General features: G+C 36.3%; 1 protein-coding gene across 1 annotated transcript in view; it reads right to left on the minus strand.

Moving 5' to 3' along the window:
* Window positions 1-13,257, minus strand: part of MYO3B (myosin IIIB) — a 168,510-nt gene that overhangs the window by 104,712 nt on the left and 50,541 nt on the right. Inside the window, exon 9 of the mRNA XM_036386692.2 lies at window positions 9,001-9,156. Coding sequence (XP_036242585.1) covers window positions 9,001-9,156 — 156 coding nt within the window. The remainder of the gene's footprint in view (window positions 1-9,000; window positions 9,157-13,257) is intronic.

The following is a 13,257-nucleotide window of genomic DNA, read 5'->3' on the forward strand; positions in this document are numbered from 1 at the left end:
GTATGCTTCTATATTTCAAGCTAATCAGCTTTCATTCAGTAAAGAGAATGTTTTCATATCCAAGAGCTATTACATCATCAGAAGAATTATTGTAAGGAAAGCCTCTAATACAGAGGAAGGAGAAGAGTGTTAGTCATGAATACAGCTTGCCTGGTAACTGTGAGTCACATCAAATGATCATACTTTTCTGTCTATTTTTATTCATTTTCCTCATTTCCTTTTGGCTACTCAATGAGTTTTAGAAAACGATAACGGTTTATTTGAATTGAAACTAAATAAAATCATGCAAACTGTTTTGTCAGCTAGGAAATAAAACAGTGGGAAGACAGCAGGTTTTGCTGACAGTCCCACTACATTCCCACAGATGGTGGTTTGCTTTCTGTTGTACATATGAAACAATGAAAGAAGGACACAAGAAGACTAGAAGCTATGAAAGAAAAATTGTTATAGTGGTATTATTTCCCGTGGGCAGTATGGAGGCCATTTGAATTTGTTGAAAATTCCATTCAGTTAAATCTTCCCTTTTCTGGTCTTTGATTAGGTATTGGGTTGTGGGTTCTTTTTGGCTTTTTTTTTTTTTCTGAGTCACTATATGCAAAATTATTACACTTTGCTGACAAGCCAACTCCTCAAAGGAGTTAGAATGCATGATGTACTACTATGGGTTTTAAGTGTTGTTTCCCTTTCAAACCAGAATTCAAGCTCTTATTTTACTGCATAGAAAAATAATGTTGTAAGCAATGTAAATCAGTTAGAGATGGGAGCACCCTTCAGTCTATAAAAGAAGGAAATATTTTAAAAGTTGCTTTACTTCATGAGGATGTAACTAACAAAGCAATGGCTAGACATTTTAGCTAACATAACTCATCTGTGAAGCTTTTGCTTCCTGGAGCAAAACATCATAGCCACAATACTGAATTGCAACAAACTGCAAGTAGGGACACATCTACCAGAGGTGCAAGGAGGAGGGGGAAGAGGGCACATTCAAACCTAAGCATGTCTAATTGAAGAATGGCTTTGTAACCTAATCTGTTATCTGATTGTGTATTAAACTCCTGCTGTTTGTTCACCTTAAGTGATAAACGAATCAATTTTTTTTATTGGAAAGGGTTCCTTTTAAAACTATGTAAATATATAAGGAAACCGGTCTGCATTAAATACAAGTAAAACGTATGTACCTTTGTGTAAATATTTTCCAGCACTGAACTCATTTTCCTAAGTACATGATTAAGAAGAGGATATTAGGAGCATAACATCACATTAGCTTCCAATCTCCTGCTGGCCTCATCAGTTTTCTACTGACCCTATGTCCTCCAGTGCATTGATAGAGTGGGAAGGAAAAAACCAGACAGTAACCTTTAATTATTTCCACAATTTTACACCAGAAAGACAATCTGCTTTTAATAAATACATTAAAAATTCTTAAAAAGCAGAAGGAAAAACTCTTAATTGGGGAAATAACTATCAGTATATTTATTGCATTAATAATAAATATATTAGATAATTCTACAATAAAGTAGAATTATCAGCCATTTTTTCAATTACCTTTCCTTTCTGGCAATATATAAAAAGTACAAACTCTAAGCAAAAGGGAAACCAAAGATGTTATGTTATCTTCCCTAAGCTTCCAGTAATTTTCTGAAGCAATCCCTGCAAGATGCAGTCTCTTCCCAAAACAAAACAACTGCCATAAAGGGTGCAAAGGGCCAGTCACTCAAGGTACCTAACTTTATTAGAGCATCACAGGATGGTTTGGGTCAGAAGAGACCTGAAGAGCAGCATTAGATTGATTCCAGAAATCTAGTGCTGAGCACTGTCTGTTGAAAAAGGCTCTGTGCTCTGAAGCACCCTCCTGTTACCATTTTATCATGCAGGAGTAGCTGGAAGGGACAGTTTTTGTAGGAGGAGCAAAAGGCAAGAAGCATTTCTCCCTTGAGAGAACCATTTCATGAAAAGGCAGGAAGCATTCATTTGTTCCTCTGGTGGTAAAGATATAGTTTGAAAGAAAGTAACCAGTTAGAGTAGTAGAAGTACACTGTAAATAGCTGTACACTCCTCTATCCTGCTACCAAGGGATGGGGAAAGAAAAGCTAGCTGGATCACACTGACTTCTAGATCAAAAAGTCATTTTGCTGGCAGGTCCAACCTAAGCAACAAAGCAACACAGACCAAGAATTTTTGCCCTCTTTGGGAAGTTTCTTCCCTAATCTCGCTCCTCCACCCCTAACATCTTTAGGGCCTTGCAAGTGGCCTTTACTTTGGCCTCTTGGTGCAGTTAAGCATTTATGTTTACTGTTTGTTTCTAGGATTCACAAAGGTACAATTTCTGTATTTGGTCTTCTTTAGATTATTGCCAATTTTAAAATTAATTCCTGAGATTTACAAGAAAAATACTCAATGCAATGAAAAACAAAAAAGGGGACAGTGTGATACTGCCACACAGAGATACACAGACTACTTTCCATGCATTGCAAAGACTTAATTTTGCTCCTTTACATCAAGTTTCAGCCTGAAGTAATTTGCTGAAGCAAGGTCATTATAGAGACACCAACACAGCCTTAATTACAATATAAATGCTACAGCTATATTTTACAACCTCCAGTAAAAAACACATGCACTATACTCAGAACAGGATCACTTCTGGGGGGCTACAGGAGCTTTGAGATTTTTAAAAAATATATTAAAAGGGAGAAAAAGGAGTTTTAAAGTCATTTGCCTAATATTCATATAGAAGAAGGCTGGAAGAATTGCCTTAAATTACATTGTGTATAGCATCAGAGAACTGTTTTTTGTTCTGTTTCTGTTATTATCTTTGAGTCCAAAGAAAATTACTGGCTGGATGCAATCAAGTTCCTTGCTGTTAATTGCTTTCAAAACGAAATGTGAGCTGGCAGAGAAGCTTGATATCTGCTAGTAAGAATTACTTCCTTGGACTGCTGCTGCAATCCAGCTGGTTCACGAGAAGGGGGAAGCTGCCAAGACATGGTACTGTCATTCTAATATCTGACAAGGTAGCCTGAATATTCCTGCCCTTCTCAAATATTAAATGCTCTTTTCTTTTTTTTTCCCCCTTTTCTACTTTTTTCCCAAGGCTTCTTGAAGTTTGATTCTTCTCGAAGTACAGATTTGCTTTTTTCCCTTCAAAATGCAAGGTTTCACAAGTGTCTGTTCCCCACTACAGAAACAAAACTCTAAATGGTGACCCAGCAATAGCACACTGACCCAGAATCAGCCAAACCTGTAATCTCTGAACTCCTTATTAATAGTCTACCTTAAGCTTGTTTAAAACCATATTCATGCAAGTGTTGAAGCTTTTTCATGCTTTTAAAAACTGAAACCAGAGGTTAGTAGGTCTTTTCTGATTCCTATGAAGACACCTATTTACAGACAGGAGCATAAGATACTTATTCTGCAGGAAAACATCCAAGAGAAGAATAAGCCATGTCTGAAGCTGGCCTCTTTAAACCTGCTGATAACTGGGAAGCTGCCACTTTGAACCATAAAACCCAAACTATTCAATGCTTGATCAACATTAACTGTCAAACATCAAATCATTATATAACTTTTAAAGTTAGGTTAATAACATTAGGTTATTGAGGAAATACAGAGGACCCTGTTTTTTCTCAACTTCACCTCCAGCGACATTTGATAGACAGAGCTAACTGAATAAATGTAGATGTCAAATGGTGATTATTAAATATTTTATTACTTCAAAATTAATATAGATTTATCTACTGCAATTCATACAGATGCTCCACATTACCTCCTCTGAAGGAACAGCCAAATGCCACAAAGAAACCCACAATATCTAAAATTTTGAAAGACAGCTTCAAAGAATATTACCAAGAGTAAAAGTTTTAGAGTGCATTCTGTGAAGACTCTTCCCTGTCTCCAGTTCTAAGCTTTTAATCAGGTATTTTCCTCCCTCATGTTCTGCTTCCCCACCACAGTAAAAAGGCAGCTAATAGATCTGTTACTACACTTGAATTTCTCCATCTCATGTACTGTTATGACATTTCTTTTTTAGATTTTCTCCTATGTGCTATTCTGGACAGAGCAATCTGTTATTTTAAGACTGAGCACAAGTAGATAATGTCTTAATTGTGGTACATTCAAATGGGAAAAGAAAAAATCAGAACATTTTAATTTCATTTCCTTTTGCTGATGGTCAGTACTTTTCAAGGCCTTCAGTTAAAGATTTAAAATTCTAGAGTTTTCCATTAGTTCTACTCACAAGCCACGAAACAGGTTTTTTTTGTTTTTTATGGAATAAAATGGAAAGGTTACTTTTTTTGGAGAAAGTTTTCCTAAAGGACACAAGATTTTATCATCATAATTTATGCAAGGAAGGGCTGGGACAACAGACAGAATACAGGGTTCCAAGTGAGCTTCCCTTTTAAATGTCTCCATGACAAGCTCCATTGTATTTTTAAACATTATTTATGGAACTTGGTGTAATTCCTAGCTTAAAAGGCTTTGAAAGTTTTTACATCTGTTTTTCAACTTTTTCAACACTGAAGCAGCTGCTGGCTTTGCCAGCTTGAGATAAAGTCCTGACGAGGACAAAAATATGGGGAAAATATTTGATGTTTATAAGCAAACACCAGAGAGTATACCCACTTTTTGCAGTGCTTTTTGCCAGTGTAGACAGCACAAAGAGTCATTTAAAATTTAGCAATGTTAGGAAACACACTAAATCTCTTCTGACTTTCTCCTTAAGCAGGCTGTATATTGGAATCCCTTGTACTATGAATCAAAAAAACAACCAACCACACTAATAAGTTCAAGAGATCAAAAGGTGTATTTGGAAAGTGAGCAGCTCTCTCATAACCTCCCTTAATGGATTATCAAACCCACTCAAACATTATTTAACAACAATATAATCTCCACAAAGAAAATGTTTACTGTTAAATGAGAATGAATAATAGCCATAATTTGTAACATATCTCTGCTTAGAGCATTCCCCAGGCTCTAGGGCAGGAAGAATGAATATAAAAATGGCTAGAGCTCCAGGCATTATACATGTTTCTCCTCATTACCAGGTTTGCAGCAACCTAACAGTACAGTACAGTATGGCTTTATAGAACAAGACAAAGTTCTTGCCTCAGCAAACTGCTCTTTTCCATACGTATGATATATTAAGTAAAACTATTAATAACCATTTCATAAGTGAAAGGAACAGAGAAATATTGAGGACAAGTGATAGAACAGAGATTACACAGCAAATCAGAGTGAGAATCAGGAACAGAACACAACCATTACTATGATATTGTATTAAATTCAGGAGGTGCCTAAACATTCTTGGCATTTTAATGACAAGCAATCACATGAATTCTTGAGGAACCTACCCCTGAAGTACAGCAAGTTTGTGGTAAGATTGACTTGTGTACCCTTCTTACCTAGAGAATACATTATTAATCACACTCAGACACACTGAGTATATCAACACTTCATTATTATTTTTGTAACAAAAACATATTTATAGTTCTGCTTATCATTCCTGACCAATGTTTGCTTGTTCTGTTGGCACAGAACATTGAGGTTCAGCAATGTACCTTGCTGTACCTAGATTCCTTCTTTTTTCCTCCGTTCTCCAATTTTATGCTACATGAGGTACAAGTCTTTAGGAATGAATGATATTTCTTGTTCTCACAATGTTTCTATGCATAAGGACACTATGTGAACAACCACCTTATAGTATTTGTGTGAATACAGAAGCATGAAAGTAAAAAAAAAAAAAGAAGGAAAAATAGGAAAAAACTGAATGAGATCCTGTGAAAGCATCCTCCCTGATTTTAAGAAATGCTTCCTGCCTAGAGGCAGCTACATATTGATAGAAATAAGACTGCTTTGACTCCCACGATGACCTAGAAGTCAGTATCCATGTGTTAAAAAAGAATTCTGTATTTGACTTTAGAATAGATGGGGAAGAAAAATTCTGCATGGCTGGAATGACTACATGTGAAGCAACATTCTGATGTACTAACCTTTATTTTTCAAGGATTGAAGAACTTCTATAAAAATAGAACTAGTGGACTACTTAACACTGAATACATTTCTTAGAATTAAACTTCATATAATTGTTACTATGTCAAAGCTGTTAATGGACAGTGCATTGATGCTAATTAGCAATTTATGCGTTGGTATTGTTAGAAAACGAATACAGTTAACTGATAGCTTATAAAAGGGATGTGGATAAGAAAGAAAAGACCCAGGGCTCATCTTTACACAGCTGTGACATTAGACTTTCTCACCAAGCATTTCCTCATGAGAGTGTAAGACACAGGCAATGCAGGAGTGGAAAGCTAATGCTGAAATGCCAAAACACAAGAATTTCAGTGTAAAAGATGCCAATAGATGAAAAAAAGAATCTTCTCCCTCCTCACAAGTGTGGAAAGAGGGATATTCCAGCTGGGTTTTCTAAAAACACCTATTTGCCTAAGGATCAAAGATATCTGCACCTCACCAATGAAAATGATTTAGGGAAAAACAGAACTAGTGGAAAAGTTTCAAAGAGTATCCTTTTCAGTAAAAAGACAGGATGAATTGTTAATGTTAATGTTATTTTTAATTTTAAAAGTGGTCTTTTACCAGCATAAGCATTTTATTTTTATTAATAATTTTTAACCTAAGGAAATCAGAATATAAAATTTTCTAGTAAGTTGCTTCATGGAAAAGTAACAACAGTATGTTCATCAGCAACAAAGTGATGATAGCAACAAATGTGTGTTAACAGACTTCTTTGAGCTCAAGGTCAAGAAAGAGCCCCTTTAGTTCAGAGGTCTGAAGAAATGTACTGAAGTTAAGCCTAGCAAAAAACATGCACTATGTTCAATGTTGTAATAGAAAAGTTTTACCTAACATGGATTTGAATTGGCCTTATTTACTTTGAAGTGGTGACTATACATTCAGATGACTTCTACAGATATAACAAATGAATGCCAGTAAATTTTTTACAGTACCATCTGGTCATATGTTCTTCTGCATGTCAAATTTTGTATTGAAAATTATGTTGTAGATGCATTGCAAAGGTTTTAAAGGCCTTTAATGGGTAAAAATTTTTCTAGAGGGTACAATAGCCCTATTACAGAGCCAAGTTTTTTACTGTTATGAGGCTATGCCAACCCTCTGGGGAAAATTCTAATTAGATGCTCGTAGTGGTTGGTTCTTTTGTAATAATCTCATGTTTCTAGTCCAGCATCAACTGTCTGGCCCACGGACTTAATATTTTGCAGGGATGTACTTTTGCTATCTCATTAAATTTGTACCAATTTGATCAAGCTTAAAATCTTTAGAATATCACACTGAACAATATGTTGTAGATTTCAGAGGTAAACAATAAGTAGATTTTTGTCCTCACTGAGCATGCTCTCAACCCCATCACAGTGGGCTGGTGCTTCACAGAAGTAAGGATACCATAGTATAATGCTAAAACAATCAGAAAGATTTTTGTTTGAAAATAAAGTATTTAAGCTGGGTTAGGTGGTGACAGGACAGACAAGGAGCTAAACTTTCTTAGATGAGCACTGATTCATACTAGGGTGCTGGGAAGCAAAATCCTTCTTACAGTCCAGTCATGTCTAATGTGCAGAAGCTTGTCTGTCAGAGCATACCCAGTTAATACATGAAAAGGCTTGAGGAAAGAAATGCTGGCGTGGTCTTGGTTCTTTGTCACTCCACATTATGGAGCTCAATCCCAGAAGAATGTATTGGAATACCATGACAAATCCATTTCAGAGCTTCTCTTAGCACAAGGATCATTTCACTCTGTCTAAATGTGCAATCAGGTCAACAGCTGGAAAAATTCTTATACTCTTGGGCCAGCCATGCCATAGCTGTAGGCAATGTGATCTGTCAGGTGCTATATGGGGAAGGAATCTTAGGAAATGAGATAAAGCTGTAACTTCTACTGTAATGCTGGTATAACTCCCACCCACAGTGAGCATTCCCAGGTGTGTTTTCCCAGAAAACAAATGAAGAAACCAACAAGAACAAACACACACACCCCACGAAACCAAACAAAAAAAACCTCACGACCCACACAAGTCAGCTCCACCTTGAAACTATACTTAACAATCATTCCCTTACTTTAACTTGTACTTTTTTTTTTTGGGCCTTTAGCATTTCAGCTACAGAGATTTCTGGAATGTAAGTATATACATGTTTATGACTTCTAAATCATAACATCTAATTTACTTCATCAACATTAGTCGGTGGTTATGTATAATAATGGGCCAGAGCTTATGTAACTCTAGAATTTCATATTACAGAATGATTGCTGAGCTTGGGACAATATGTTCATTTGCATTAATTCTCTTTTGAAACAGTGAAATTCTGCCACCCTCTGGACAACAACTAAACTAAGACACATTTACAGTCAGCCTCAAAAGATGCCACTCCTGCCGATACATATGTGTTGCTTTTTAAGCACATTTTAAAATTAATTATTGGGCTGAATGGAAAAATAGAAGTTACTATTAAACTACAGGCAAAACTACTACTTTCAGTACTGAACAGCCTTCTTACTAATAGGATTTAATAAAACAGCAAACTTTAAAATTTTCTTTTCTTAACTTTTTCTAGTAGTCACTTGAATGCTCACAGTTGTATTTTTAAAGATCTGTTACCAAAGTATGATTCTATGTTTTGTGCCAACATTTATTTCCACAAATCAGAACATTCTGGAATTAACAACACCCTTCTGATTGAGCCAAATGAGAACAACTATAGAACAGAGTTCAGTGGGTGAAAGAAAGGCAAAGAAAGTTGCATTATGGCTGATCAAACTAGCTTTAAAATGTATCAAAGGGACAACACGACTCTTACATTCACAAGGCAAGCAGCACTTGTTGCTAATTATATTGGCATTCAACACATTAATGTGATCATTTGAAACAGTAAAAGTCACATCCAAAGTTTCAATTTGTGCTTCCAGTAAAACTGTGGGGAAGGAGAGGGCTGCAGCATAAATATTGCTACATACAGGACCTTGTACAGTACCTTGTTTTGGCTATGGAGCCTAGCTGCTGCTGTTCTTGGATGAGCTCAGCCAGCTGTTTTTGCAAAGACATGTCTTTACCGTGTACTTGCTTAATAAACGGATGTTCCAAAAGATGGGTGACTGAAGGACGCTGCTCAAAATCTTTGATTAGACACCTGTAACAGAGAAGTAGGGGTCTCAGACAATGATGTTATCATTACAGCATGAATTGAGTCAGCTTACTCTGTGGCTGTCACTCTGTTTTCTTTTTCCACAAATTTGAGTTCCTTAATATGTTACAAGACTCTTCCATACTGCAATAAATCCGGCATAAAATACTTAGCTAAGTGAATGCACTCCACAAGAATACTAGTATAAAGGCTAAAAAGTTGAGCTTATTTTATCTCTCTTTTTAACTGTCACTAGATAAAAGGAAAAAAATGACATTGTATCCTGTAAGAGCTGTACAGTTAATAGACATAAAAATTAAGAGGAATAGACAATACTTCATTTTAATTTTCTATCTCTTCTCTGATGAGAGGTTGACCATGAACTGTAGGATTTCAGCCTACTGAAAATCCCAACTGAAACCTGTGGTACAACACTGCTCAAAAAGATTTGACATACAGCTTTGGTTTTAAAATGAATGCAATGGGTATATATTCTATATCACAATGATGAGTGTTAGCATAAGAATCACAGAAAATTCTGCAAACCTGCACAATTCAGTCTGGAAGAGAAAGGAATCAGTCAGAATTAAATGGTACCAAAGTTCTTTCTGTGAACTGGTGCAGTACAGGTGAACTAGTAATGAGTAAAGAAATAAAGTACCATACTTATTTATATAATTGAGATTTAAGTTTGGAGAAGCCATCAGTCAAGCTGAATTATTTTCTGCGTAATAAAGCTGAAATAATACCATTCAAACACAAGAATGATCCAACAGGATAAGACTTCTTTCAAGTATCCTCTAATTAATAATATTAAATCATTCTATTCATCTTGCTCAAATAATAATGATATTGGTATTATTTGAGAATGTGAAAAAGAAGTGCTGCAATTCAGTATATACCTCCCTTCTGGTATCTATAATTTTAGCAAATTATAGCTCAAGATGAATTTATTTGATGAGAGGCATTCATATTACATACTTTACAATTTCCTTTCATATTTGCTGAATAAGTACCTAAGTACTTCCCTTGCAGGGCCAAATATCACAAATCAAGACTATTATTTTAGCCAAAAGTTCAGTGAAACTTCAATACCTTTTAGAATTTATATTCTAGTAATAAAAGTAACAATGTACAAAATTTAAACTATATTACAAAAAATCATACACATTAATTGATTTCAAATACTACCAAACACATTAGCAAGTTATTAAAGTTTAGCCTCACCTCAAAGACTTTACTGAAGACTAAAGTCTAGTCTTAAAATGATCCTGGAAATATATTTGAACATAACTTTAATACTTTAGGTTCCTGAAAATCATTTTACTAACCTGTTCTGTACATCTATTCCAGAAAAGAAAGTCTGTAAAATGTGTTACCAGTTTTGGAACTGTTTTGGTGAATTTTGCTATAGGCTGGAACTGTAGCCTCCTGATAGAAACACTAAAGCAACACCACCTGCTTTATCTCCACCCCTCTGGGCACAAGGCTATAAATACCAGTCCTTCCCCTCCAGGAAAAGATCCATCATTAGCCTTGAACAGGTTCTGACAATCTCCCTACCCCTTTTCTTTCTTGTAATCTGGGAGTTTTAAAAGTCAATACACCCACACAGACAATACAATCTATGCCAATCCTGTTTAAATTCATGTTTCCTGAGAAAAAGGAAAAAAGCATTTGAAAAGAAAGACAACATTAATCAGGAAGACAGAGGAAAAGAGTACAAAACAATAAGTGCTATGCATTACACAAATTCACAGATTGATGGCAAGTACCTGAAGTGGAGATTTCAGTCTGAAAAAGCTCATGCACTCATGATTTTTACCATTCTATCAATGATTCCAATTTTACAGTATTTATCTTTTATTGTTAATAAATAAATGTTCTTATTAAATTTGATTTCATCTAGAGTTTTTCAGTACTATAACTGAATCCAAGTGAATCTGCATCATAGGATCATGGATAGCTTGTGTTGGAAGGGACCTTTCAAGGTCATGTAGCTCAAACCCCCTGCAATGCACAGGGACATGAACTGTATCAAGTTGCTCAGAACCCTGTTCAACTTGACCTTGACTCTTTCCAGGGATGGGGCATCTGCCAAGCTCTGTCAGTATTCCACCTCAACCCAAAAAGCGTCCTTCTGAGATCTAGTCTGAATCCACTCTCTTTTTGCTTAAAACCATTACCTCTTGTCCTATCACAAAAGGCACTAACTTTTCAGTTTAAATGGATTATCTTCAAAAAATTACACAGTTCCAGACAGGATATCTTGTGTTTATCAAAAGTGTGAAGAACATACAAATCTTAGACCTGGTGGCCTGCAGTTATTAATATGAATTCTCTGAGCTCTGAATACTCACGAAACCACTCTACAGACAGGATGCAGAAGTTGCATGAGAGTTTTTCTATATAGATGGCCCCTAGGTGAGACATCAAAATGTCCAGGATACTGCACTCATTGCGGAAGCCTAACAAGAAGAGGCACTTTGGAGAAAAAAGTTCTTAGCTTCTTTGTAGCATGCCTGAAATGTGAGCTTTTAGATCTGGAAGATGTTTTAATGAGCACAGGTAAGTTCTGTGAAGGAAGTGGTCTTGGAGATCTTTCAGATTATCTCTGCTTCTGTCCATAATCCTACCAATCCCCCACTGACCATTCACTTTGTGTGCATGCTTCCCCTTTGCAACAACCAATGTTTATCTATTGTTTCATCTAAATGCAGCCTTCATCCTCTGGCAGTAGGATATTGCTGCAGTCTGTGTTCACGTAGGATTTCGCTTGAAACACGACCAAAACTTTGTTAAATTGCAGGATGACTAAGTTAATGACACAAGACACATCAACATGATTCTGTGATCAAACTCTCTCTGTTCCAAGCTCAGACAGAGCACACCTCTTCTTGTGCCAAGTCTGTGCCTGCATGGGAAGAACAGAGTCCTTTCAGATGGTTAACGAGATGACACACCAAAGCAGAGAGCTAGTAACTAACAGCTGTGCAAGGCTGAGGGAGAGCTGCTTAAATTCATGTCTGTAGCTTCATCTGCGAGTACTTCAGCTTCAGGGAAGAGACTAACAGGAGAATGAACATTTGGAGTTGGTTTAATCCATCAAGTCAAATGGCAAGTTCCTAGCAGCAGTGTCACAAAAACACAGCAGCAGAAAGAGCAGGTTGGCCATAGGGAATTGAAGTGTATGAGGCACACACCCTCCTTTGCCTCTAAACAGCAGAAGTTTTGACACAGTCACTTCTAGAAATTAGCCCTTGCTAGGTTTCAAATGCAGTAAACAGCTTGCAGCTTAGTCACTGTAGGTACTGAGGGCTCAGTCTGTACTCAAATATTCAGCGCCAATTTGATGTCTCACCAGGCTTGCTGTGATGGAATGTAGGATGGAAAGCTGTCATGTGACACTGAAAACATAGCCCTTATGTTTCTTAGTGCATATTCCTTTGTCCTTATTCTTCTCTGTGTAGGAAAGGCCTATTGATATTCTGCTTCTACACACTGTCAGTTCAACTGTGTTGCTTTTAGTGCAACACGAATGCCTGCTGCTGCTGCTGTTCTTAGTAAACATCATCTGTAAAATAAAAATTCTTGGGCCACCACCTAAGTGCTAATGAAAAATGATGCATCAGACTGCTGGTGTCACTGCAGGTGTTCAATAAGGTGTCATCATCCCCTACTAGAAGCAGTATTGACACTATAATGCTCTTCAGAAAAAAACAAATATAGAGTATCAGCTCTTACAATTCTAAAGCCTGCACAAAGGTGAGAATTATCACAACATTTTCTAATGACCTGCACTCTGACATAGAATTATAATGTGTGGAAAAGTTAACTATATGAGTGTCTGAGTTCAAACTTGACAGTAAATTCAGGAAGAAGATGTATCCAACATATATGCCAGAAAAAAAGAAATCAAAAAGTAATAAACATTCAGTAATGTCAACATTTGGAAGAGTACAGTAAGAAAACAGCTTTTACAATTTCCCTCATCACAAAATATTCTGAAATCAATGCGTTGTACAAGTGAAATACAACATAAAAAGCCCTATTAATGAAGGACTTGCTTCTGAGGAAAAAAGAAAAAAAAAACATCTTCAGCTTCTC

The sequence above is a fragment of the Molothrus ater genome, chromosome 7 (genome assembly GCF_012460135.2).
Source record: "Molothrus ater isolate BHLD 08-10-18 breed brown headed cowbird chromosome 7, BPBGC_Mater_1.1, whole genome shotgun sequence".
NCBI classification, from domain to species: Eukaryota; Metazoa; Chordata; class Aves; order Passeriformes; family Icteridae; genus Molothrus; species Molothrus ater.